This window comes from Bubalus kerabau, chromosome 6 (assembly GCF_029407905.1).
Source record: "Bubalus kerabau isolate K-KA32 ecotype Philippines breed swamp buffalo chromosome 6, PCC_UOA_SB_1v2, whole genome shotgun sequence".
Lineage (NCBI taxonomy): Eukaryota > Metazoa > Chordata > Mammalia > Artiodactyla > Bovidae > Bubalus > Bubalus kerabau.
In genome coordinates this window covers 50,351,078-50,378,665 of record NC_073629.1, presented here as the reverse complement: position 1 = coordinate 50,378,665, position 27,588 = coordinate 50,351,078, and the positions used below count along the sequence as shown (strand labels likewise).

General features: G+C 44.9%; 1 protein-coding gene across 1 annotated transcript in view; it reads right to left on the bottom strand.

Moving 5' to 3' along the window:
* ABCA4 (ATP binding cassette subfamily A member 4) overlaps positions 1–27,588 on the bottom strand; it is a 119,313-nt gene that overhangs the window by 18,675 nt on the left and 73,050 nt on the right. Inside the window, exons 20-33 of the mRNA XM_055585074.1 lie at positions 25,300–25,505; positions 24,884–24,932; positions 20,188–20,447; positions 19,471–19,595; positions 18,884–18,982; positions 17,932–18,118; positions 15,161–15,255; positions 13,638–13,670; positions 12,163–12,268; positions 11,959–12,033; positions 11,538–11,707; positions 9,456–9,633; positions 2,985–3,100; positions 1,628–1,775 (exon numbers count right to left, since the gene is read on the bottom strand). Of these exons, the coding sequence (XP_055441049.1) occupies positions 1,628–1,775; positions 2,985–3,100; positions 9,456–9,633; positions 11,538–11,707; positions 11,959–12,033; positions 12,163–12,268; positions 13,638–13,670; positions 15,161–15,255; positions 17,932–18,118; positions 18,884–18,982; positions 19,471–19,595; positions 20,188–20,447; positions 24,884–24,932; positions 25,300–25,505 (1,847 nt within the window). The remainder of the gene's footprint in view (positions 1–1,627; positions 1,776–2,984; positions 3,101–9,455; positions 9,634–11,537; positions 11,708–11,958; positions 12,034–12,162; positions 12,269–13,637; positions 13,671–15,160; positions 15,256–17,931; positions 18,119–18,883; positions 18,983–19,470; positions 19,596–20,187; positions 20,448–24,883; positions 24,933–25,299; positions 25,506–27,588) is intronic.

Genomic DNA, 27,588 nt, shown 5'->3' with positions numbered 1-27,588 from the left:
GCTTTTTTATGCAGGGGAGGGGTACGCACTCAGTAATTGTTGGCTAAATGAGTGCAGCCTGCAGGAGTGGGATGTTTTAAGTTGGTTTAAGCTCTTTATTTTGAAGTAACATACTCTATCAAGATGTGGTGAGCTGTGAGCCTGTGATAAAAGCAACTCCAAAGAGCAGCATATTCAGTCTTCCAGGATGCTCTGGTCATTAGTGGAGTCTGTGTTCTCATCCACCTCCTTTCTGGGGTCTGACTGTGATGTGGTACATTTTTTATCAGTCATGGGACAGCTGGGGTTTTGCTTCTTGCTTAGTGGCTACAGAAAGCCTGATGAGGTCAGGGAAAGAGTTGCTCTCCGGAAGCCATGGGACTGGGTGGTTAATGCAGGTTTGCCTTGGGTCCTCCCAGCAAGGCCTGGAAGCAGGCGTGGAAGAGGGGCCACAGGACAGGTGTGCAGACATGCTGGCTGGTGCCCACCCTCTCAACTGCAAAGGCCTTCTGAGAGAGAAGGGCAAGAGAGGTGCTGGGGACACAGGCACACGGGAGAGCCCACTGATCCTCGGGAGTGTTTCCAGGACAGCCAGGCTCAGACACAGAGGACCGGGGGAGCAAGCGCAGAGCAAAGACAGCCCTGGGCACTGCCACTATTTTAGTATTCATTCTGCCAGTTCTTGCTGGGCAAGGAGCAGTCTGGGGGTGTGCATGTGACGACTGCACAGCATAGCTCATGAAAGTGGGTCATTCAGCACTGCAGATTCCTGACCCTAATCTCAGGGTTAAGTTTCATATTTTTCTGTTACAATAAGTGTCTGAAATTGGGAGAAAGATCATATATGTATTTGTTTATATGTCAGCATACTGAACACCCATGCACGCACTTCAGAATACGTAAGAAATTCAAACAAAACGTTGCCTCTGGAGAATAGAACTAGGCAAGTGGGAAACAGGAGTAAGGAGGAGACTTATGTATGCTTTTCTGTTCTTTTTAAATTCTGAAATTACACGAATGAGTTACCTTGTGTATATGTATGTGTAAAACCTAAGACCCAAAGTCCCCAAGGATACTTTCTTGAAGAAGTAAGATCTAAAAGCTTAAAATTATGAAAGGTCCTTTATAAATTGCAGAAAGGGTCCAGAAAACCATGACATTCAAAGCATATGAATGAACAAAGAGCTTAAAGAAACAAAGAAAGGAAGGGAAGAGGGGAGGGATAAAGGAAAGGAAGAAGCAACATTCATTTACACACTAAGAATGCACAGACACGGAGTTTGCCCCTGGCTCTGCTTGACCATCACACACTCTTTGCTGCTGCTGCTGCTAAGTCGCTTCAGTTGTGTCCGACTCTGTGTGACCCCATAGACGGCAGCCCACCAGGCTCCCCGTCCCTGGGATTCTCCAGGCAAGAACACTGGAGTGGGTTGCCATTTCCTTCTCCAATGCATTAAAGTGAGAAGTGAAAGTGAAGTCACTCAGTTGTGTCTGACTCTTAGCGACCCCATGGACTGCAGCCTACAAGGTTCCTCCGTCCACGGGATTTTCCAGGCAAGAGCACTGGAGTGGGGTGCCATTGCCTTCTCCGCACACACGCTCTAGTGTCCCAATAATCAAACGAAGGACCCAAGAAAGGCACACTTACCCGGTTATTCTCAAATAATTCCAGGACGAAAGTGATGGCACTGCTGTTGATGCCAATGAACAGATTAGCACAAGATAAGGCCACATAGGCAGTGCTGGGGATATCGAACAGGAAGGATGCCGGATACATCATGGGAATGACTGCCCACCTGTGTGAAATGACACAAGTCAGTTGATGGAGTTCCAATTTCCACCCCACCTGCTGTGCCCCTAGATATAATTCATCCCCCTCTCACACGGGGTGGTATGTTTGAACTGATGAAGAGTCCAGGGGAACCAAAGAGATGCTCCCTTCCTTGGTCTTTGGTCTTCATCTTTGAATGGAGACAACAATGCCTTTCCTGACCACCTCGTGGAGTTCTTGTGAGGAACAATGAGATAGTAGCTGTGAATGTGCCTTGTAAATCATAAAGCCTTACACAATATATAGGAGCATTCTCTACCCTGCATCACTTTCCATTCTAGTCTGGATCAGCAAAGCTGGGCTGAGATTCCAACAGGCTAATATTCATAGTTCACTGGAGCTGATATGTCACATTCACACTTGTTCCTGAATTCTCTAAGAGAGATGAAGAGAGGCCATTGCTCTGGCAAGACACTGCTGGGCCCTGTAGGAAGGGCCAGGCATCCTGATCTCCATTTTGCAGATGGGGAAACTCAGGCCCCAGTGCGGTGAATTACTTGTCTACAGTTATATGTATGACTTCACTTTCACTTTTCCTTTCATGCATTGGAGAAGGAAATGGCAACCCACTCCCATGTTCTTGCCTGGAGAATCCCAGGGAAGGGGGAGCCTGGTGGGCTGCCGTCTGTGGGGTCGCACAGTCAGACACGACTGAAGTGACTTAGCAGCAGCAGCAGTTGTATGTATAGTAAGTGGTGGGCTTGGATATAAAGTTGTATGCTCTGTAATTCTATTGGATTTAATCCTTGTGTTATTTTCTGGTCCTGACCCAGGAATGACTTCTCAGCTGTAGTCTTCTATGTACAAATAACTTTTGGCTGGTACAGGAGACACTGAGATGGACAGATTGACCACAGATGAATGACAGTCATAGCTGAGTGAGGAACTGGGCAGTGATGGATTCTCAGACTTTGGTCAGGCCATAGTTTGAGTGGAGGAAGATTAAGATTCAAACCATATGGGGTGTCTCCATTGTTCCTGAGTGCACGCGGCTGCAGGAACACCTCCATGCATGGAGTCAGAAACAGAAGCCAGCCAGATTCCTGATCAGCAGCCACAGACCCTGCCAGGAACTAGAAGCTGATCTGGACACTGGAAACCCAGGTTTTCTGTCAGAAGAGCAAGCTCCTCCCCTGGCTTCCCTTCCCATTAGCTAAGGGCCCACACGACTCACCCATACAGCATGAGCAGCGCAGCAAGGGCTGGAAGGTTGTCTGAAGAAGTGTAGGCTTTCTTCTGAAACCCGATGAAGATGCCCACCACCAGTGCAGCACTCACAGTGTAATTCATCTTGAAGAGAGAAGAAGGAGCAAGGTCCTTAATCTCTGCACCTCTGTTTCTCATTCAGTAAGACACGGGCTGGGCCAGGCTCCTCCAGTTTGGGATTCTGACTCTATTTGTATAAACAGCTCTTGGCTAGCAAACGTATGTAAAGGTGTCCTTCGTCCTCCTACCCTACTTCACCCCCACCTCCCTGCACAGGGAACCTTCAGTTGTATCTTTTGAAACAATGAATTATAAAATTCCACCTGATTTCTCCTCTTTCTAATCGGTCTCAAAGTCCTGTTGATTCTACTTTCTAAGCATGTCTCCAGAATTCAGAAAAATTTATAGTATAATCCTTGGCCTCACATCACTTCCTCCCCTCTCTTAACAGAATTTAGTCCGTCAGGCTGGACAGGGAAAGGTGGGCAGCCATGGTGAGGGTAGGGGAGGAGTCAGAATGGTCCCAAGCAGAATGAGAACCTAAGAAGGACATCCATGGAGGTGACTTGGTACGGGGTGCTGGAGCCCCAGGCGGGGTCAGGATGGTGTCCTTACAGGAGCTGATCTGGTGTGCGATATCAGAGCCAGAGCAGAATGGAGAGGGCCTGCGCAAGAAGGCGGGTGGCTGAAGGAGGGAGAGGAGGGTGTCCACACAGCTGGGAGGACGAAGGCAGAGATGGGGAACTTGCTACATACAGGTGTGTAGCTCAGGCAGGTAAATGAGTCAGGGGCAACAGCAACCAGTTGTTCACTTTTGGAGAAGGGAGTTACAAATATGGAAAGACAGAAGCCAGAGTGAACCTGTAGTGCTGGATTGGAACTGGTGGTGTTTTTTTAATAAATGTTTTGTTCAGTTTTGTTGAATGCCCAGGTCCCTCAGTGGTAAAGAGTCCTCCTGCCAGTGGCGGAGGCAGGTTCAATCCCTGGGTTGGGAAGATCCAGTGGAGAAGGAAATGGCATCCTACTCCAATATTCCTTCCAGGGAAATCCCATGAACAGAGGACTCTGGCAGGCTACAGTCCATAGGGTTGCAAAAGAGTTGGACACAACTTAGTGACTAAATAGCAATAACAACAATTGTTCAGTTTAGTTCAGCATATAGATGAAGTATAGATGTAATGTGTGCATGTCTATGTAGATACGTGCACATCTCACCTAGTTGTCTCCACTGTGAAGGCCTGGGACCACTGATACCCCAGGGGCAGTGAATATATTCACCACCAAAGTCTTGGTTTTGAAGGACATTTCCCACTGGAAGGACCCAGAACTCCTTGGGGAGATGACTGACTCCAGGGTAGGACTGGGCAGAGAACTTGGATGAATTCAAGGAACACGTGGACACAAGTCCAAAGGGCATGGGAGCTGGCGTGGAGGAGTTCCCACTGGCCAAACGGGATAATCTGAGCACCAAAATCAGTAAGAATGGTATCAGATTGTAATCTGGATTAACACAGGAACTGTGACTCCATAAAAGCATAAATAAACATATGAATAAATGGAAAGTTTGATTAAAAAAAACAGGATATTTACATAACTTCAAAGTTGTTGTTCAGTCACTGAGTCATGTCCTGGGGAAGGAGGTGTCTGTGCGTGACTGACGTCCACGTTCCAGAAACAGACTTGAAGAAAGTGACCTCTCAGCTGCCTTACAGATCTTTTTTCCTTTGAGGTAAAGCAACCTCTTGAGTATTGTTACAGTTTTACTTTTGTGTTAGATGAAATTTAAAAGATTACTTTGTTGTTGGGGAACTTACTCTGTTTCAGTAGGACTCCATGAGGCTAGAAAACTTTAAAAACTGTGTTTTCTTCAGTGGAAGTTTTAAGTTTCTAAATAACTCCTCTCATCTTATTGTGGAGGGCATCTAAAAATATCATTGATACCCCAATATTTTTCATTGAAAAATATTTAGTATCCTGGAAAATTGATATCAAATTAGAACTTACTTAATTCTTTCATTTAATGGTAATTTAGGTCTCAAACCCTGGAAAGATAAGGGAGATGTAGAAATAATTTTTAAATGTCTGTTGTTGTTTAGTCACTCAGTCATGTCCAACTCTTTGGCGACCCCATGGACTTTAGCCCATAAGACTCTTCTGTGTTTGTGTGTTTGTGTGTGTGAGTGTGTGCATGCTCAGTGGTGTCCAACTCTTTGTGAGACCATGGACTGTAGCCTGCTAGGCTTCTCTGTCCATAGGATTTCCTAGGCAAGAATACTGGAGTGGGTTGCCATTTCCTTTTCTAAGGGATCTTCCTGACCCAGAGATTGAACCTATGTTTCCTGCATTGGCAGGTGGATTTTTACCATTGAGCCACCAGGGAAGCCCTAGCTTCAAAGTACCTCCCTCCAAATCCTGATTAATTATAAGGGAAAAAGAGTAACTTTACAGTGAACAAGCTCAGCAGACACCATCTTAATCAAGTGACAGAAGTGATCACCAGTACTAGGACAAATTGAAATTAGAAGCTACCTTATAGGGTGTAGTGAGCAGGATAGAGCATCCATTCATAAGACTGCTGCTATGACCTGAAGCCAATCATGGGGAAACATTAGGCAAATCTCAACTAATGGACATTGTGCAAAACAACTGGTCTACGATCTTCAAAAGTGTCAAGTTATGAGTGTTAAGGATAGAGGAAGGATCCAAACCAGGCTGAAGGAGACTGAAGAGACAGGGCAACGAAATGCAATGTGTGTGTGTGTGTGTGTGTGTGTGTGTGCGTCTTATGAAGAAGTTACTCTCAAATGACTCAAAAAAAGTTTCAAACTGTATTTTCAATGTTTTTATAAGTTTGTGGTTATTTCAAACTTTAAAAGAAAAGAAAAACAGATGATATATTAAAAAGAAGAACTTACAACATCACCTATGTGCTGAGTGAATGATATAAACAATGTGTTTGTTCATTTATTCAACAATGACCTCCAGGCCAATGTTATCTTTTTACCATTGGCCAACGAGGGTGCTCAGTCCCAACAATATAGCTCCTTGAATTGATTCCAGGCCATTCTTAAAATTCTAGAGCATCAGGAAGCCTGCTGGCATCATAGTCACCATTTCCAAGCTCTTCATTAGACTGCCAAGTGTCTACTTTGCTAGAATCATCTCCCATTCAGACACTCGCTTTGTCTTTCTGTCCACAAATTTCTCCTTAGACTCAGAGATCTCTGTCTATAGCCAGGCACATGCATGGGTCAGCCTCAACTGTAAATTCTATTCCTTGTCTTAAAAAAAAAATAGGATGCAAAACCAGCACTTTAATAGCTTTTCAGTGCAGGAGAGCCTAGCTTCTCTCATGTTTAAAGCACAGGCCAACATGAGTGACTACAAGTGATGTTCTTGTTCAGAGGGAGGCTTATTGTCTCTGGCCTCCTCCCCATGTGTTCATAAGTGTTTTCTCAGGTAGACAGAAGCTAGAGAAAAGATTAGTTGCTACCGGTGATTTCTGGTTTTATACTGTTAAATGATGGCTGCTTAGTAAGTTGAGTAAGAGAGAAGAGATCATGTCTTCATAAACCCTAAATCTGTCATCATTATTAAAAATCATAGTGGAAAAGGTTGTGTTGGTCTCCATCATGATATAGTCTATCTTCACATGAAGTGGAAGACTAACATCTTCATGTTAGTCTTAGAATGTCGAGATAAAACAAAGCATCTTGGTCCCAAGATGCCTGGAATAGACTGGAATTGGTGTCAAACAACTCCCACATTATAACCAGACCTTTGCTGTCAAGTCATTTGGACCCTGTTATCTGTAGTAAAGTAAGTAGCCCATCCTGACTCCTTTCTTCCCCCACCAATTCTGATTCTGAGGTAGTAGTCTGCTTCTGATTTGATACATAGCTTTTTCTTCATGTTCTCTGAAGTGGTAGCTCATCTAATATAATGAAGATCTGGTTGGGAAATCAAAATAAGGCCCCTGGATAGGGTTTCCAGATTTAGCAAATAAAAATGTTGAACATGCAATTAAACTTGAATTTCAGGCCAAAAACTGATAAATGTTTTTTGGGTAAGAATGCAATATTTGAGGGGGAATTAGGATAAACTCCTACAAATAGCTGTGAAAAGAAGAGAAGCGAAAAGCAAAGGAGAAAAGGAAAGATATAAGCATCTGAATGCAGAGTTCCAAAGAATAGCAAGGAGAGATAAGAAAGCCTTCCTCAGTGATCAGTGCAAGGAAATAGAGGAAAACAACAGAATGGGAAAGACTAGAGATCTCTTCAAGAAAATTAGAGACACCAAGGGAACATTTCATGCAAAGATGGGCTCGATAAAGGACAGAAATGGTATGGACCTAACAGAAGCAAAGGATATTAAGAAGAGGTGGCAAGAATACACAGAAGAGCTGTACAAAAAAGAGCTTCATGACCAAGATAATCATGATGGTGTGATCACTCACCTAGAGCCAGACATCCTGGAATGTGAAGTCAAGTGGGCCTTAGGAAGCACCACTACGAACAAAGCTAGTGGAGGTGATGGAATTCCAGTTGAACTATTTCAAATCCTGAAAGATAATGCTGTGAAAGTGCTGTACTCAATATGCCAGCAAATTTGGAAAACTCAGCAGTGGCCACAGGACTGGAAAAGGTCAGTTTTCATTCCAATCCCAAAGAAAGGCAATGCCAAAGAATGCTCAAACTACTGTACAATTGCATTCATCTCACATGCTAGTAAAGTAATGCTCAAAATTCTCTAAGCCAGGCTTCAGCAATACGTGAACCGTGAACTTCCAGATGTTCAAGCTAGTTTTAGAAAAGGCAGAGAAACCAGAGATCAAATTGCCAACATCCGCTGGATCATGGAAAAAGCAAGAGTTCCAGAAAAACATCTATGTCTGCTTTATTGACTATGCCAAAGCCTTTGACTGTGTGGATCACAATAAACTGAAAAATTCTGAAAGAGATGGGAATACCAGACCACCTGACCTGCCTCTTGAGAAACCTATATGCAGGTTTATATGTCAGGAAGCAACAGTTAGAACTGGACATAGAACAACAGACTGGTTCCAAATAGGAAAAGGAGTACGTCAAGGCTGTATATTGTCACCCTGCTTATTTAACTTATATGCAGAGTACATCATGAGAAACACTGGGCTGGAAGAAGCACAAGTTGGAATCAAGATTGCCAGGAGAAATATCAATAACCTCAGATATGCAAATGACACCACCCTTATGGCAGAAAGTGAAGAGGAACTCAAAAGCCTCTTGATGAAAGTGAAAGTGGAGAGTGAAAAAGTTGGCTTAAAGCTCAACATTCAGAAAACTAACATCATGGCATCTGGTCCCATCACTTCATGGGAAATAGATGGGGAAACAGTGGAAACGGTGTCAGACTTTATTTTTTCGGCTCCAAAATCACTGCAGATGGTGATTGCAGCCGTGAAATTAAAAGATGCTTACTCCTTGGAAGGAAAGTTATGACCAACCTAGATAGCATATTCAAAAGCAGAGACATTACTTTGCCAACAAAGGTCCGTCTAGTCAAGGCTATGGTTTTTCCAGTGGTCATGTATGGATGTGAGAGTTGGACTGTGAAGAAAGCTGAGTGCCGAAGAATTGATGCTTTTGAACTGTGGTGTTGGAGAAGACTCTTCAGAGGTCCTTGGACTGGAAAGAGATCCAACCAGTCCATCCTAAATGAGATCAGACCTGGGTGTTCATTGGAAGGACTGATGCCGAAGCTGAAACTTCAACACTTTGGCCACCTCATGCAAAGAGTTGACTCATGGGAAAAGACTCTGATGCTGGGAGGGATTGGGGGCAGGAGGAGCAGGGGACGACAGAGGATGAGATGGCTGGATGGCATCACTGACTCGATGGACATGGGTTTGGGTGAACTCCGGGAGCTGGTGATGGACAGGGAGGTCTGGCGTGCTGCGATTCATGGGGTCGCAAAGAGTCGGACATGACTGAGTGACTGACCTGAACTGAACTAGGATAAACTATACCTAAAATTATTCATTGTTTTATCTGAAATTTAAATTTAACTGGATATCCTATGTTTATGGTGACTCGACCACAGGGGAGGTTCCATTTCACCCACTTTGAGGGTGTGGTGAGATTTAAGAGGAGCATGTAGGGTGAAGGACCTCTTTATATTACCTCTTCAGCTCCAGATTATTCCCAGGAAGGCCAGCCTCAGGCCTGCCGAGCAGCGAGTTTTTGGTGGGTCAGAAGGCCCCTTGTGCAGGACAACTGAGCACCCCCCACCTCAGTTGCTGAGCTGCGCCCTGCTTCTTTCCCCAGCTTGGGCCCTGGGCATGGCACCCTCTGGCAGCCCTGGCCACATGAGAGCCCCACCCTGCTGTGTTCCTTCAGTCAGAACAGACACAAACACCCTTGGGCCCAGGGTGGCGAGAGCGGTGCCATGACCTGATACTTACGATGTCCCAGAGGAAGTTGGTCAGCCAATAGGTGGTGGGGCTCACTCCACTGACAAACTGGAGGTGCTTGGCCTTGTTCACCCTCTCCTGGATCAAATAAAGGACAAAGCTGGCAGGGACGAAGGACATGGCAAAAATCACGCAGATGGCCACTACAGCGTCCACAGAAGTGGTCAGTCTGCAGAAGGACAGGAGACATGGGGAGAGAGAGGCAGGTGAAGGAGGAGGCGTAGAAGCAGAAGGACAAGATGAGGCTCTGGAAAGTCCTCACCTCACCCAGGGAACAGCCTCCAGAATCCCCTTTCTTAACCTGAAGCTTGTCATCCCACGGGACTGTCTAAATCAAACTGGGTCAAGGTGAAGGTGAAGTGGGGATTTGTGTGTTTCCTGTTCTAGGTGATGTTGAATGTTAAGGTTATGTAATATATAAACAAAGTATGTGATATCATACACGGTTCCCTGTTAATATGAAAGTCTAGATACATTTTCTTTGTATTACGTTTTCTAATTATTTGTTGATTGTGTATAGGAATGGATTTTTACCTCAAAAATATCATGCACTATAATGCTTTTATATAATTTGTCTATAGATACTCATAAATTTTTATGTAGATAAATACATGGTTTGTGAAAAGAAGTACATTTTTAAAGGCAATAAGTTATTAAATCATGCATTTAAGAAACACATCAGAACACAGAGAAATGTTACATTATAATGTAAGTTTAAGTGAGAAGGGAACACGATGGTTATGCAGGCACTTGGCAATATTCACTCTTTCCTGGATCAGATAGAAAGCATCTGCCTGATGGGGCAAGTGTGGGCTGAAATCTAACCCAGGCTTCACATACGAGCCATGAACTCTGGTGTGGGCCATTGCCCATCTTGACAAAGGAACATGTGTTCATACTATGTCGCTTCAGTCATGTCCAACCCTTTGCGACCCTGTGAACTGTAGCCTGCCAGGCTCCTCTGTCCGTGAAATTCTCCAGGCAAGAATACTGGAGTAAGTTGCCATGTTCTCCTCCAGGGGATCTTCCTGATCCAGGGATTGAACCCATGTCTCTTTACATCTCCTGTATTGCAGGTGGGTTCTTTACCACTAGCGCCACGTGAAGCACCTTTCACTAATTCCCACAAAAGCACTATATATGCTGGTCGATGCCCCTGTTAAAATGACAGACAGCTTGATCCACACATATAGTAAGATTAGAACAAATGATCAGAAGGAAACACCAAAAAGTGGTTATAGGAAATACCCTAAATTGTTGGGTTATAGAAACTTAGTTCTTAAAACTCTCTTCTATAAACGTTATTTAATGAACATATACTATTTTATATATTATTCTTATAATCACAAGACTCCTATCTCATATTTCATATTCAAAAGGCTTGGCAGAAAGTACAGAAACTTAGGTTAAGTGGGAATGGACATAGACTATTTTTCCTCAGTCTAGGGCCTCAGTGGTGTCCCAAGGAAGGTCCCTATGGCTTCAGATCCAAGTTTAGCCATGACCTTGGGCATGGTCAGTGCACTTGGAGTATACAGGGCCCCCTTACTGCCTTCCAGAAGGAGTCTGTACTAACAAAAGCACTCTCACCAAATATAGACCTTTGATAAGGCAAACATGCTACAAATTGCAAAAGACCAATGTTTTTACTGCTTGAAGCTGAGCCTATGCTTTAGGAAGGTAAGGATATGTTGACAGGTCCAAAGCCTGACCGTCTGGGGGAAATTACCGGAATCTAAGATAATCACTGCTGCGGCAATGAAAGATTTACTGAACTTCCCAGTTACTGGCAGTCATTTTGGATAACAGAAAGGAGACGCTTTGTGTAAGTTCCAGGAGCAATGTGTTACCAAAAGCAAAAAGGGAATGGAACCAAACATATGCTTACTTTCCAAATAAGTAAGGAGAAAGAATGGCCAAGCAGTTTGGCACAAGGAATCTTATGTTTCTGTGCACCTGATTAAACAAGCTTGCCATCCAGTCTGGCAGCTCCTGCTAGAGAAAATCCTCTTGCGGTGTTCAGAGTGGAGAAGGTGACAAGAACTCTGTGAGGCGGGGGGCACGGTGGCTTACACTGTGATCTCAGAGAGCTGCTCCTTGGTCAGGTTCAAGGGCTGGCTTATGATGGTGATGCCATACTCCTCGGGGTTCTTGTCCTTGTGCAGGCTAGCCCGTAAGATGGCGTTGTGGGCCACGTTGAGGAAGCTGACCAGAGCATGCCAACCTTTGTTGTTAAACCACACCTAGAGGACAGGAAGGTGGCTTCGTTAGGCTCTACTCCACAGGACACTCTGCACGAACAGCAGCTATTTAAAGAAAAAAAATGAGCTGCAGGAAAAGGAATGGGAGCAGGAGGAAGGTTTTGGCAGCTGGGAGACATTTCATGCCTGATTCCAACAGGAGTGGGGGTGGAATTTAATTAAGCTGGGAAAATAAAACAGCCACCAGCTCATGTGAGTTTTTAGCTCTAGGGCAGATCACGCAGGGCCAATACCTTAATATTGTCTTCAGTTTCTAGTTGTTTAAGGAAAGCAGGCATTTCTTTAGCAGCCTCTCTGGTCATAGGGCCCTAGAAAGCCATAAAAAACAAACAAGAGGGTTTTTCCCACTCCCCCTCACCACCTCTTCTTAGCACTCATGATCATTTCTATAAGTGGTCAGTTGAAAGTCCCACCAAATCTCCAGTCTGTTTACATACCCCGCTCACATTCATTAACTGGCCAAGGTCACTTAAAAATCCGACAAGTGCTTCTCCAGTGAAGGGGGGAGCTGGGAGCTTTCCTCCGATAGAAATTCCTCCATACCTGACAAGGGAACAAGAAGTCCTCAGTTCTATGTCATGAACCATGTGACCATGTGTGTGTACCTCATGGCTGCCATAGCTCTCAGTTTCTGTAGGAAAAGGTGCATTTTTGCAGGAATAGTCTGCACTAGTGGGAAACATGGCTTCACTTTACAAACCAACTTTTCACAGCTTCTTCCTTATCTCCAGGGTGCAGTCCTGACTCCTTCTGAGCTTGGTGTCTGCCAACCTCTCCAACTTCACCCTCCTTATGCCTGATCTCCAGTGGCCCGTTCCAGCCATCCAGTCATGCCACAAGCTCAGCGTGGTCTCTTTGCCTTTGCAGGGCTGCTAGTTTTTCTGGGTGCCTTTCCAACTCATCTGTCCTGTGTTATCTTCTCTTTGAGGTCTTCCCTGACTTTCCCCCTGTGCTGCTTCTATACTTTGCAGGTACTTCTAGTGTGCTGGACTCACTTGCCCAGTCTGCCACCCTCTCTTGGTGCCTCTCACCCATCCCCGACTCAGGGAGTCCCTCACCACTCCCTGCGTTGACTCCTATCTGGTCTTCAACTACGATCCTAGCCTTGGGTCTCGCCCTGTCTAACACACCCTCCACACTGGTGCCCTAACACTGGCCTGGGCGTGTCACTCTCTGGCTTAAAACTCTTCAATGGCAGCATAAAAGCCAAACTTCTCAACAAACAAAATGTATTGAGTAGGGGAGGCAGAGGAGGAGAACTTTATTTCTCAGAGACTCAACTTGTCCTCCCCACCTCCCTACCTTTCTGCTTCAGTTGAGGCCCCTCACTACCTTCTAGGGAATGATTCTGAAAGCTGAATTTTACTTTCATGGCCTAGATCCTGCCCAGGAAATCAAGTCAACATCAGCTCCACATTCATTCTAGAGGCCCTGTTCCTGAGGGACCCTAGGGAGGCCAGCTCACTCGTAGACTGTCTCTGGAGGATTCTCAAACCTCAGGAACCACAATGAACCTCCTGGATACCCAGGAACAGGGTGAGTCAGGGGCTGGGACAGACTCCCGGAGCCTTAAATGGAATGGGCCAAGGAATGCCAGGGCGTAGGGTACTCGTGCTCTTGTTATAAACTGTTATTTGCTTGGAGGTTTTAGAACCTCCCTGGAGGGAGAGTGCTCTGGAACTCCTCTTCAGGAAGTATCCCCTCTCATTTATGTCCTCCAAGGAGATTTACCACTGAGCATGTTCTGGGCATAGGGTGTCTGTAGCCACGTGTCCCTTAAGACATGTCTTACGAATTCCTGGGCACGTACAGAACAGCTCATTCACATGACTGAGGTGTGACTTTTTTAATGCACAATAATTTAAAATAGATCACTCTGAGATTTTAATTTCTTACAAAAATAGTTTCTTACCTCTGTTCATTGACCCAGAATTTGCTCTTCAAACTGAAAGCCGAAACAAATCATACAGTGAATACAACAAATATACAGAAGTGTTAATTTTCTTTCCCAAATGCCCACTGGGGTGTCCCAGTCTTCAAGGGGCATTTTTGTATTTCCTGATAGCCCCTCACAGGCCAAGGGCTGAGCCTGAAAAAAATCTGTGGAGAAAAGACTGATGTTTTCTAACCCTTGCCCTCCAGTCACATCCTGTCTGCTAGGCCTTCTGGCTGGCCCTGTTGTAAGGTCATCTATCAGATGATCTGGACCCAGGAAATATGACAATGACCATGCCAGCGTGGAATGAAGGCTGCAGCCCTCCCCTCTTGCATCTGGCAAGAACGAGACTCTCATAATCACCTGCACGCTTGGAGGAAGTTCTGAATTACTCCTAGTGCAGAGTTAAGGGACTGACTTCCAGCCAACAAGGGACAAAATTACAAGATAGGAAACACACAGAACCAGCTCTAGTCCTCATAGTTCAGTCCTCACAAACTATCTTCACCACAAAGCACAAAATCCAAAATTCCACATTGCAAATGTGCTGCTGAGAACAAAGGGTGGGATGCGGTCATTGTTTACTGCATTATTGAATAAATTCTATGCACTCTGCTTGTATTTTCGTGCTTGAATGGTGTTCCTCATTTGCTAACTGCTGGCTTGGCACTCCTTTCTCAGCAGCTGCTTTCACCATCTGCAGTGTGTTGTAGTTAACTGAGTCCATTAATCCTTTGCTTAGGGACTGGGAGGGGAAGCAACTGAAAATACGCCTAAAGTTAGACAGTATGTTTTATTTTAAAATTCCAGAGAACATGGGGCTTAGACCAGGGTCCCCTATAACCCTCTCTCCATAGCATGCTCTTGTCTCACTGTTTGCTGTGATGGGGCTGCTGAAGTTGGGCCATCCTGGATGGAGCTCAATGAGAACAGCTGCAGAGCTGAGAGGAGTGCCTGGCATTGGAAAGGGCAGTGATACCAGGGCTAATTCACAGTTAGAGTACGACAGTACAGTTAACCTGGACAACCTGTGGGCTCACATGGACTCTCTCCCACTGCCTCGCTCCTATCTTGGTCTCATTGTTTTCTTTCTCCTTGTTGCTTCTTACTTTTCCTTTTTTAATTCTCTCTTTGTCTTCTCCCTGTCCCCCTTACTCTCCTTCCTCCCTCCAAACTTTACCTCTCTTTTTGAACAACTTAAAATATGAGACTGTGTTTTGGAAAAATTCTATACTTTCTTATTTTACTTGTAGTAGTGCATGGGTTAAACTTTGCTTGGGCTAAACAAAACCAAAAACAGATCAAAATTAATCATAAGTTGCATTTGACTGGTATATGCCCCAGTTGTCTTTTCTATCAGTTGAGACTTTCAAATTAGGAAAAAAAAAAAAAATTCCACTGCCCTGATTGTTGAAAAGTCATGAGAGAAAATTATCTTCTGATCTTAGTTAATATTTTCCCAAGGGACCCAGGATGAAAAGTATAAAAAAGTATCTTACCTGCTTCGGATAAGAGCAGGATATGTTTTTACCAGGAAGTCGGAGACATTCCTGTCTGTAAGGTCCTGCAGAATTTCAGTGCTGCGTTGTATTCTCTGAAGCAAGGACATATCTGCATTAATTACTTCTGAATTCAAGGTGAAACTACTTGTTCTTTTCCAAAAATTATTTGTAGACTCAACTACTGGGAAGACAGTAAAGGATTGGTGTCTCCCTAGTTCCCACAGCAATGATGTGAAAGTCACTTTCGAGCCCTCTTTTTTCTTTATTCCATTGATGACCCAGGATACTTCTCACTTCAGAATCAATCTCCAATCCAACTGCATGTCTCCAGCTCTACCATATCACCCTAGACCAAGTCTCCACCCAGGCGTCACCTGGGCCTCTACAGACACTTCCAAACTGGTCTCTGCTTCCACCCTGGCCCTCCACAATCCATTCTCCATTCAGTAGCCAGACTGAGCTTAAAAAAAAATCAATCAGAATATACCATTTGCCTTGCTTACCACACTCCAATAAGCCATAGGATCAGATCCAAATTCGTTACCAAGGCTGAGTTCACCTGTAGGTACCCCCTCGCTCCCTGACCTCCCCACTTCTGTTTCTCAGATGCACACCTCTCATTCCCTCCCTCTCCTTGGACAACCTCTCATGGCTAACTTGTCATCGTTCAAATCTCAGCCCAAAGTTTATTCCTCAGAGAAGTATTTTCTGTATCCAGTCACACATGGTAGTATTGTCTTCACAACTTCATGTCTATCTGAAATTTTCCTTCCAATCTGTTTACTTGTTTTTGTCTGTAGGATAGGATACAAATTCTAAGAGAGCCAGGACTTTTTCTGACTTGTTAGCTGTTGTGTCCCCAGCACCCAGAATAGTATCTGGCATAGAGTTGACACAATAAATTGAGATGTGAATGAAAGAAATCAAACAGTGCCTTACAATTTACATCACTTTGAAAATTCATCTAGAACTCGAGGTAATCAAAAGATTTTAGAGAATTCAAAAGTGCGTGAGTTTGACCACCAGGTGGCACTTTAAATATAAGAATACATAGCATTTAGTTTCTGGTCAGTCATGAACCTGGGTGTCAAGAGTGCCACCCAGAGGCAGACGTGCACGGTAAGTCGCCTCAGTCATGTCTGACTCTTTGTGACCCTATGGACTGTAGTCTGCCAGGCTGCTCTGTCCATAAGGATTCTCCAGGCAGGAATACTGGAGTGGGTTGCTGTGCCCTCCTCCAGGGGATCTTTCTGACCCAGGGATTGAACTCACGTGTCTTATGTCTCCTGCATTGGCAGGCAGGTTCCTTACCAGCTGAGCCATCTGGGACCCCTAAGAAAGTGTAGTTATCTTCAATTTATAAGTGAGGAAATTATCTCCAATTTATTAGAGAGGCCAAGTAACCCATCCATGGCTCTCTGATGCCAATGATGGTGCTCATCCCACTGCCTCTTGGGGATCTGTTCATTCATTCATTGGCAAATCATGAGAGATGACCGTATAGGACCCAGCTCTGTCCTAGTCAGCTTGGAGGCCTGTTATCAACCTTAGACAAAGTAAGACTTCTCTGGCCCAGCTCACTGTCTCTGAAACCCCATGGAGAAGCCCATTGTGATACATTATGGAATTTAGAACTCCATGAGGATGCTGCTCAGAGCCAAGATTGCTGATATCCTTGAGAAACATAGATTGCTAACTCTGTGTGGTGTGCATGTGTGTGTATGTATGTCAATTACACAGCACGTGGCAAACTTCTTAATTAAGATTATTAATAAGTGTGCACTTGAATGAACACTACAACATTGTTTATAACAGAGAAAAATTGAAAACCCACATGTTCAGCAATGAGTGAAAGTTGCTCATTCATGTCCAACTCTTTGCGACTCCATGGACTGCATAGCCTTTCCCTTCTCCAGGGGATCTTCCTGACCCAGGAATTGAACTAGGGTCTCCTGCATTGCAGGCAGATTCTTTACCAACTGAGCTATCAGGAAAGCACCTATCAGCAGCGTGAGATGCTTGCTTGCTTGCTCAGTCACTTCAGTCATGTCTGACTCTCTGCGACCCCATGAACTCCCCTGTCCATGGGATTCTCCAGGCAAGAATACTGGAGTGGGTTTCCATTTTCTTCTCCAGTGATACAGTATGAAGTGAGTGAGTGAAGTCGCTTAGTTGTGTCTGACTCTTTGTGACCCCATGGACTGTAGCCTACCAGGCTCCTCCATCCATGGGATTTTCCAGGCAAGAGTACTGGAGTGGGTTGCCATTGCTTTCTCCAATGAGAGATGAAATAAATTAAAGTAAATCCAAACCGTAGGATAGTGTGGAGGCATACTATGATGAGGTAGGTGTATATTTACTGATGTGGACATATGTTCACGATATGTTATTGATAGCAGGTTTCAGGACAACATTTTGAATATAATCCTGTTTGAACAAATAAAAACTAAATGTTTTGGTGGTTATTGCCAAGTGATAGGGTGAAATATTTTTGTTCTGACTTCTCTGTATTTTCTAATTTTTCTATAGTAAGCATGCATGATGTATTATTTACTTAAAGATGTTTTCTTACTAGATTGAATGGGAGTGTTTAATGGAAATGAAACTTTTGGTCAGTGACTTCCTTCAGTTGGTGAGGACCCAGAGCCTCACTTAGTCCTTCACTTAGCTGTTAGTTTGAAATGTTAGTTGTCTAGAAACTCAGGAGGTACAATGGCTGCAGTTGCAGGCAGGCTCGGGGCCCTGGTGGCCCCTGGAGGTGGAGGTACCTGTGGGGGTGGGAGGCCCCCTGCGCCCTCAGGGCACTCAGGGAGCATGGTGAGCTTCTCTCTGGTGCTGCACCTGCAGGAAGGTGAAGGTTGGTCCGCTGTCCATTTCTGCTGTTGGAGCAAGTGGGTGACGTCCGGGGACACAGATGGAGTCTTCCAGGGGCTTGAATTTCCACAGGGGAACTCCCTCATGGAAGACAAGAGCATATTCCACACTCAGATTCAAAGTTTATAAAAACTCCTAAAAATGAGACCCATGCATTTTCTTCTACTCTTAAAGGTTTCTGCTCAAAAAAAATCAAGACTAGAATTTTGTTGATTGACTAGGGGGTGTGGGTCTGGCCAAAGATCATCTAGAATGACTTAATTTTCCTTTTATCTGCTGGCAGCTCTGTTAAGGGAACAAATATAAGAATTTGAAATTAGTCTATTTTGGTCCTCACAAATAACTCTGAAAAAGACTAGATGAAAAAAGCATTTAAAATTATACTGAACATTTTAAATTCTTGGTGTATTTCAACCACCAATGAATAAAAGCATGACTTTTCCTCTAGAACTCTCTTCTCTACACTGAAAGCAATATTGAAAGTTGGCCATATATGTAAGTAATGCCATTCTAGGTCCATTTACACAAGAGCACACCCCCATCTCTCTCCTTCCTCCTTCAGATTCCTTTCGAATAAGTTGTGAGTAGCATATGTCAACTCAGTTTGGAACTTTATTGAGAATTATAGAAATAGAGACTTATCCAGTGATGCAAAGGCTTCCTGAAAGCTAGTGAACACCCCTGCACGCAGGTGTTGAAGGAGAGGCCAGGTGAGTGCTGCTCAGGGATACGGAAGTGTCTGAGTAATATAGATGGGGTCTCACCAACCATGCTGTCCTAGGCTCCCACTATTGGGGTCTCCCAGGGCAGCTGTTGGTGTTACAGCAGGGGAGCATAGGGACTTACGGAAGCCACTCTTCCTTCAGGCAGCGGTTGCCAAAGCCTGGCTTATTCACAAGGACATCTGCAAGTGCTGAGAGCCATTCACTGTCCGGCTGGTCCATGCTAGACAGAGTGAGAGGGGCATAGACAGTGGACATGTGACTGGGACAGAGGAACAAAGCCACCAACATGCAACTCAACAAATGTCTACTGAATGGGTACTGTGTGCCAGGCCTGTACACAGGGCATAGGATGCTGCCTTGATGTGGCTATGGGTCTCCTGAGAAGGGGGTAGGTAGGCTGCCTGAACACACTCAGTAGTCTGATGCCACATCATGTCTGCAATTCAAAACAAGGGAACTTAAACCCACTCACCCACCATCTGCCTTCTCTTTCCTTTACTCCTGGCAGTCTTGGGTATCCACATGGAGGTCACCTTTCCCAAGTGGCAGGTAAGTTATCTTTCTTTCCGAGGGCAGCCTGAGGACCCCTATCACACTGGTGACTGTCCCAGAGAGTGGGAAGGTCAGGGCCCTACCAGGCAGCAGGGGACCCAAGGGCCCCACAACCCAAGGAGGTGAATGATGACCTTTGGGGGCGAGTCTACACACCTGAAGAAGGTGTACTGCTGTCCATACATCCAGGGGTGAAGGGTCAAAGCAGGATATTCACCAAAAGGAGGGATGATGAGGGAAAGCATTAGAGCCAAAAACACAAAAGTGGCCGGGAGCACAATCTGTGGGAAAATAAACATGGTAACTTAGGCTATGGTATGTTACACACACACACACACACACACAGTCTTTTAAACATTTATCCAGCAGCCTCATAACTAGCCCCTAATAGAGATTAACATGACGTGCGGATGTGCAAAGGCAAGTTGTGAAGGAGAACAGAGAACGTTCCCCCCTTTGAAGGGTAGTTAAAGCAGGCCAGTATTGAACCCTAAAGTAGGCCAGTGCTCAGCCAGAGGTAAACCAGAGTTTCTGCTTCTGAACAAAAAATCTAAAGAGAAAAAGCAGACAATGACATAAGGTCTGCAAAAAATGAATAAAAACATGATTTTACCTTCCCCTGTAAAAATAAAACCAATATTAATATATTCATTATTATGCTATTTTCTCTGCTAAGTGTACTAGAATACTTACAAAGAAGCTTCATGTTACCAAGAAGAAGCAAAGGTTGGCAAGGAGAAAACAAAGCTGACAGAACCCAAAGATGGTAGCCGTGGCTATGTCTGACCCCACATGCCCAAGAAAGTCTGGGAGAGGACGGGGAGGCCAGGGAGGCCACGAGTAAACAGGCACAGCCAAAGACCGCGGTAATACCTGGGCCAGGAAGTCCTTGTGGCTGCGGATGGTGTGCTGGAACCTCTTGACCAGCAGTGCCTGCACGTGCTGGACAATAAGCTGCGCTCCTGAGTTCAGTCGGCTGTGTCCCTCCTGCTCCGGCGGAGGCTGGCCCTCCGGGTGAGCAGCTGGCTCTCCGGGCTGGCTGCTGGAGCCCTGGGGAGTCTGTCCGGCCTTCTCGCTAGGACCCGAACAGGGGTGTCGAAAGTTGATGTTTTCTCTTTTCTGCTGAGTGCCTCCTGGTTTGGAGGATGGAATGAGTAACTTAGAAAAACATTCACAAGGTCAATTTTTTTCTCACTGTGTTAGTTTTCCCTTCATCTAAGTTAGAAACAAAATATCTGTCAGGAAGGTTAATAAAATTTTTTAAATTCTACTTTCTGATATAAATCATTTTTGACAGAATTGCCTGAAACTGCTTAAAAAATCTCTATACAGTTAAAGAGGACAAGATAGAGAGGTTCAAAACATAAAAGCAAAAAAAAAAGTTTCAGAACAATACGTGTAATAAGATCATATTTATGTTAGCACATGTGTCATATGGAAAGAAACATGTTTTATGTATACACATACACTCACGATGTGTACACATGTACAAAGTTCTGAAAGAATACCTGTTAATTGTTAAAAGATCACTTCAGGGGCAGAGCTGGATGGGGCAGGGGATAAAGTGGGAAGGGTTAGCCTTTTTTGTATTATTTGAATTTAACAGCAAAATATATTCATGTATAACCTGTGTTTCTTTCTATATTTTTAGAGGTCACCGAGAAGTAGAAAGTAGAAAGACCAATAAACTAGGAGTTAGCAGACCTGGGTGTGAATCCTGACTCTAACTTACTAGATGTGCAAATTTGTCTTAATGACTCAATCTGTCTGAATCTGAGTTTTCTCATCTGTAAAATGAAAACAAGAAAAGGGTTATTATGAAGATTAAATGAGCTAACACATGTGAATGTGCTTTATAAACCATCGCAAGTCATCAGCTATTTTGAAGCTAGAGTTAATTAAAATGTACTTGCAGAATGTGCTGTTGGACCTAGAGAGCTTAGAGGATGGCTGGCTGGTCCCCACGTCTCTCTCAACTGCAGAGGGAGCTGGGTCAGCTGAGTCATTCTTTCAGCTAATGTCCACAGGCACCAGCCGTGTACCAGGCTCACTACTCAGAGGGTGACCATCTGCAGGCTCACTGACTACTCAGCACCAGCGCCCCAGTTCTGCCTCCTTTCTCCTGATCTGGGCTTGGCTTTGACGCCTTCGCTGTGGCCGGCCCTCCCTCTGGCAGGATTTCTGCTGCCTGTCTTCATGCCTGTCCTCTGAGCTGTGCTCTCTCCCTGAAACCCCATCCAGGCTGGAGGCCACTGTTCAGATCAGAGTTGAGGGCTTCAGGCCCGTTTGTCCCTGGCTCTCTGCTACCCTCTAGAGGCCACTGGCAGTGAGACATCCTTCAGAAATGGCCTGGAGTCTCTTGGTACCATGCAATGTATGACTCCATAGACAGCCACAGCTCCTTCAGACTCTGAAGACAAGATCAGAAAAATGCCGGCCTCAAAAACAGCCCTTTCAGACAAATGCAATTAGCAATCTGAAAAATGGGAGACAGTAGGAGTGTGTAATTGAGGGCCCTAGATTTGAGAACTGAGACCAAGGAATAAGACTCAGAAGCCTATATGACTTTAAGGCAAGTCATCCAATTTATAAGAGCTGTTTCGCCAGATGTTCTTGCCTGGAAAATCCCATGGACAGAGGAATCTGGTTGGCCACAGTCCATGGAGTTGCAAAGAGATGGACACAACTGAGTGACTAACACTTTTAATTTCTTTTCCCCAGATGGGGCCAATCCCTGCCCTACCAGCCTCATAGGGTTATAGTGACAAGGAAATAAAACAATGGATATTTAGTTTTTTGTAAAGTATAAGCTATGGCTGAGTTTGAGGTAAGAGATATTTGTAAGTGCTGAGATGAGGGTATTGCTGAATCATTAACAGAAATTGCATACTGCGTTAAGACTTAGCATGCTTTAACTCATTTAATTCTCTCAATAACCTAGCTATGACAAAGCTAGACAGTGTATTAAAAAGCAGAGACATCACTTTGCCAACGAAGGTCTGTCTAGTCAAAGCTATGGTTTTTCCAGTAATCATGTATGGATGTGAGAGTTGGACCATAAAGAAGGCTGAGTGCTGAAGAATTGATGCTTTTGAACAGTAGTGTTGGAGAAGACTCTTGAGAGTTCCCTTGGACTGCAAGGAGATCAAACCAGTCCATCCTAAAGGAAGTCAGTCCTGAATATTCATTGGAAGGATTGATGCTGAAGCTGAAGTTCCAATACTTTGGCCACCTAATGTGAAGAGTTGGCTCATTAGAAAAGACCCCAGTGCTGGGAAAGATTGAAGGGAGGAGGAGAAGGGGATAACAGAGGATGAGATGGTTGGATGGCATCCCTGACTCAATGGACATGAGTTTGAGCAAGCTCCAGAAGATGGTGAAGGACAGGGAGGCCTGGTGTGCTGCAGTCCATTGGGTCACAAAGAGTTGGACATGACTGAGTGAGTGAACAACAACCTTCAAAGGTGGATACTATTATCATCCCCATTTGGCGTATGAGGAAACTGAGGTACAAAGAAACTAAATATTAATAAGTACTAGGGATATAATGTATGACATGATAAATTTAATTAACACAGCTATATGTTATCCATGGAAGTTATTAAGGGAATGAATCTTAAGAGTGTTCATAAACAAAAAAAGAGGCTAAGTATCTACCCAAAGGGGCTCCTGAGGTGGCACTAGTGGTAAAGAACCCATCTGCCAATGTAGGAGACATAAGATGCGGCTTAGACCCTGACCTAGGTCGGGAAGATCTCCTGGAGGAGGGCATGTCAATCTACTCTAGTACTCTTACCTGGAGAATCCCATGGACAGAGGAGCCTGGCAGGCAAAGAGTCGGACGTGACCGAAGTAACTTAGCACACATGCACCCAAAGCCACTCAATCAACAAATTATAGAATTCACGTTTGGTGTTTGGCCTGCTTCATTGTAGAGGCTACACTCAACTCCTACCTCTGTCTCTTTGGAATATCCTATTCTATTAATATATCCAGAATGACCACTCTTCTGATTTATAATTTATTCTTCTGCTGCTGCTGCTGCTAAGTCGCTTCAGTCGTGTCCAACTCTGTGTGACTCCACAGACGGCAGCCCACCAGGCTCCCCCGTCCCTGGGATTCTCCAGGCAAGAACACTGGAGTGGGTTGCCATTTCCTTCTGCAATGCATGAAAGTGAAAAGTGAAAGTGAAGACGCTCAGTCGTGTCCAACTCTTCATGACCCCATGGACTGCAGCCCACTAGGCTTCTCCGTCCATGGGATTTTCCAGGCAAGAGTACTGGAGTGGGTTGCCAGTGCCTTCTCCGAATTTATTTATTCTTCTAAGAGGACTAATTATTAAGCAGAAGCACTCTGTGCAGATTAAAGGCCCCAATTCTTGAGTTCATCATAGTTTCTAATATAAATTATCATGTTTTCATTCTGGTCTTGGTTAATGGGAGTTTTTGCCCTTGGGTGAGTTGTGGGAATTTAATTCCTGTGTCTGAAAAGCTGGAAAGAAGACCTGGGCCCTGTGGCTAGGTGCTCTCACTCCCTCCAGAGCACTGTTCTTTACTCCCCACCCTGCCTGGATGGCCACCTCTTCTGGCCACCACACAACCTACCTGGATCCTGGCACACATTTGGGCTGATATATTGGATCACTGATAGTTCTAGACATAGCCGGGATCACTTACAAAGCAAGATGAAAACCATGACTTAAGAGCAGGCACCAGAAACAGAGAGGAAACAATCTTTGTACAGAAAAATGCTGTGGTATGTCACACTGGGTAGAAAGAGGTAACCCGTGGCAGGTGCCCACGTCAGCAAAGGTGAATTGCTTCGGAGCTCTGCACATGACCAGGGAGAGGGAAATGGAACAAGAAGGGAGAAGCCGGGGAGAGGATTTTATCAGACTGGGTGGATGTCAGTTTTTCTATCAGAAGTGGCCTGTGTTGTGGCAGGTAAGTCCTCCTGCACGTCCATCCTCCCATTCTCCATCCTCCACAGTAAAGACCACTTAAATCGTGAGTGCTTTTTGTGGCTCTGAGATTTGGTAGAAATTGTGGAAGGGGATAAGAAACCCCCAGAACCCACAACGTTTATGGTCCCCACAGTTTCAAAATTCCTCAGGGCACTAAATGAGGGCTCAGAACTGTTTTATCTCCATCTCAAAGAGGCCAGGTGTCCAGCTGCATCTGGATTGTATTGTCTTAAGAGCTCTGTGAGCTGTCACCCCTGCAGGCAGAGTGGATCACAGGCCTGGTAGAGAGAAGAGGAGAAGATGAGGGTGGTGATGTGGAAGGGACAGGAGACCAGGAAGCGGGATGCGAAGCTTGGCGGTGGCAGAGCTCCCAGCCTGACCTTCTTAAGACTCCCGACTCACCCAGCATCTTCCCACCTGGACCCAATTCCACTTACCTTTCCTGTGTCATATAACCAAGAACTCAAAAGGCCTGTTATTTGGGGGTCAGATAAATAGGATGCAGGAGTGTTAGTCTACTTTGTTTTCCATGACTTTTCCCTTAGGTTTTCGAGATAGAGCATGAGGGTTTAGTGAGGGGGCAAACTGCACACGTGGGCGCCATACCAGCAAACAGATGTCCTGAATCCAAAGCCTCTGTGACCTTCAGGAAAATCTGTCCAGAAGGAAAAAGAGAATTTGGTTTAGGCATTCCCAGTCTATAGAAAATCTAACCCAGGCTCAGTTTTGTTGGGTATTGCTTCATAATGGGAAGGGAATACATTACGACTCTTTATCTAAGAACATATTCTTCTGTAAATACAGAAGTGTGTGCACATGGTGACCACAGCTATGTAAAATATGTGTGAGTATGGATGAAGGCAGGAGGAAGTAAGCCAAAAGTGAAGACAGCTGCTACGCTTGGGCAAGGAATTACAGCTTTTTGCTTGCACAAAATTTCCCTTCTAGACTTTTGTGTTAGACTTTGGCAAGGAACTACCTCTCTGGTGCCTGACAGAAACCAGCGGGAGTCTCTGCCTCACCTCTTCCAGGGGAGTGTCAGAAATTCCAAAACTGCTGAGTCCCAGGTCAGCCAGCGTCTCCTCCAGCTCTCTGAAAAGGCTAGCATATGCTCTCTGCTTGAAATTCTTATTTGGAAGAAGGAAGATAAGTTCTTGACCAATGCATTCTACCAGCTTCGCCTCTGGAACGTGGTGGTGAACCATATCGGTCAGTTCGTTCACATCCCCTAAGACAAGAAAAAGGCTGACATCAACTGTTTTCCAGAAGCTGGAAGACAGGGATCTTACCCAGGTCCTCTACTTTCTTCTGTTTTGCGTTTGAGGAAGGCCCATCTCCTTTAGCAGTAGTGATTCTTGTGGAGGAATATTGCTCCATCATGTCTGTTTTTAACTTAGTTGACCCTGTGACAGGCACTGAAAGGGAGATGGAGATGGAAGGCCAACTCCCCCCAAATTAGCTGTGTAACCTTGGGGAGCTCACATAACATTCCTGTGCCAGTTTTCTCCTTTGTTTGATCAAATGTTCTGTTCTTTACTAGCTATATGGAACATCAGGCAGGTCATACCATAGTTTCTTCATCTGCATAAGAGAAAAATAGTGGCACCCATATTATTGTTATGTGTGAGGCTTGGATGAGTTAATCTACAGAAACCACTGAGAATGTTGTGTCTGGCCCATAGATGAGTGATAGCTGCTCTTCTTATTATGAACATCATCTGAAGTAAGAAAGCTCTTGTCATCAATGTTGCTCATTCTTAATCACCACAAACCTGAGTCAAAATTGCTTTCATTTTTCTGGTCTGGCCAAAGGTGTGTGTGTGTGTGTGTGTGCCAAGTTGCTTCAGTCGTGTCCAACTCTTTGTGACCCTATGGGCTGTAGCCCACCAGGCTCCGCTGTCCATGAGATTCTCCAGGCAAGCATACAAGAGTGGGTTGCCATGCCCTCTTCCGGGAGATCCTCCCACTTCAGGGATTGAACTCACTTCTCTTATGTCTCCTGCATTGACAGGCAGATTTTTTACCACTAATGCCACCTGGGAAGCCCCAGGGTATATGGGACTTGACCAAGAAGTAGACCCGGACCTGGTGACCAAGCTAGATGAGAACCCCACTTCTTATATCACACACCCAGGCCTGGCCCAGCTTTTTGGAGGACTGCACCACTTCCCTTGGAATTGCATCTGCTTCCTCAAATAAACAAAAAATCCCAGCTCACAGGAAATGCAGAAGGAGTTTGAGAAGCTGTGGAGAAGGACAAGGGGATGGAGTGCAGGAAGCACAGCATGGGGTAAAGGGAAGTATCCAGTATCAGATATTTACCTGATATACTCATGCAATCAGAATTGAATTTTATGCATGAGCATATGTTACTTTAAAATTAAAAATCTAGGGATTTCCCCAGCAGTCCAGTAGTTAAGACTCTGCCTTCCAACGCAGGGGGCACAGGTTTGAATCCTGGTCAGGGAGTAATATCCCACATGCTGCAGGGATGGCCCCAAATTAAACAAATAAAAACACTTGTTAAAAATCTAATTAACATGCATTTAAAGAGACAGTTCCCTAGCATACTGTTCTGAGAAGCAGGTCAAAGGGGAAGGGATTCTGGGCGCCCAGAGCCTAACTCTTGTGTGTTTTGCAAGTAACCCTCCCAGAGTCAGGATCACCCAGTGAGTTCTCTTCTTTCTTTGTTTCAGAAATGACTCAAGAGGAGGGATTTCGTGGCTTTCAACCCAAATCCTTCTGCCTAGCTGGACTGGAAGGCTTGTTTTATGTCAAACATGCAAATGAGGCTCAATTGTCTACAGTTCCAGATGACTTCATGCAGGGGCTAGAGGGCTCCTCGTGGGAGGAAGCAGCTCTGCCCTAACTTCTCTCTGGGGGTCACGTTCATTGTTCTCTGAGGAAGGAAATCGAACCTGAAGCTGCTGGATTCCCAGGAATTGTGTCTTAGATGTGTGTGTCAGCCTTTCCAGAAGTGGTCCTTCAGGGCAGCAGGGCTTTCAGCGTCTGGCAAGGGGGTCTGCCAGTGTGTGTGGTTTGCGAGTCTGTACGAGTGGAAAGCCTCTCAAGGAGCTAATGGGAATTGAAATGATCTTCCTTCTCTTGTTTGGGGCACAACAACTTATTGTGCTTCCCACTATTCACAGCATCCCTCTTCTATTCAAAGAAAATAAACCTTTATTTAGAAATAAAGTAATAGTTAAAAAATTTACCCCACCCAGCAGGCTCTGTTTGCATATTGACTTTGGGGTGTGTGTTTCACTTCAGTCGTGTCTGACTCTTTGCAACCCTGTGGACTGTAGCCTGCC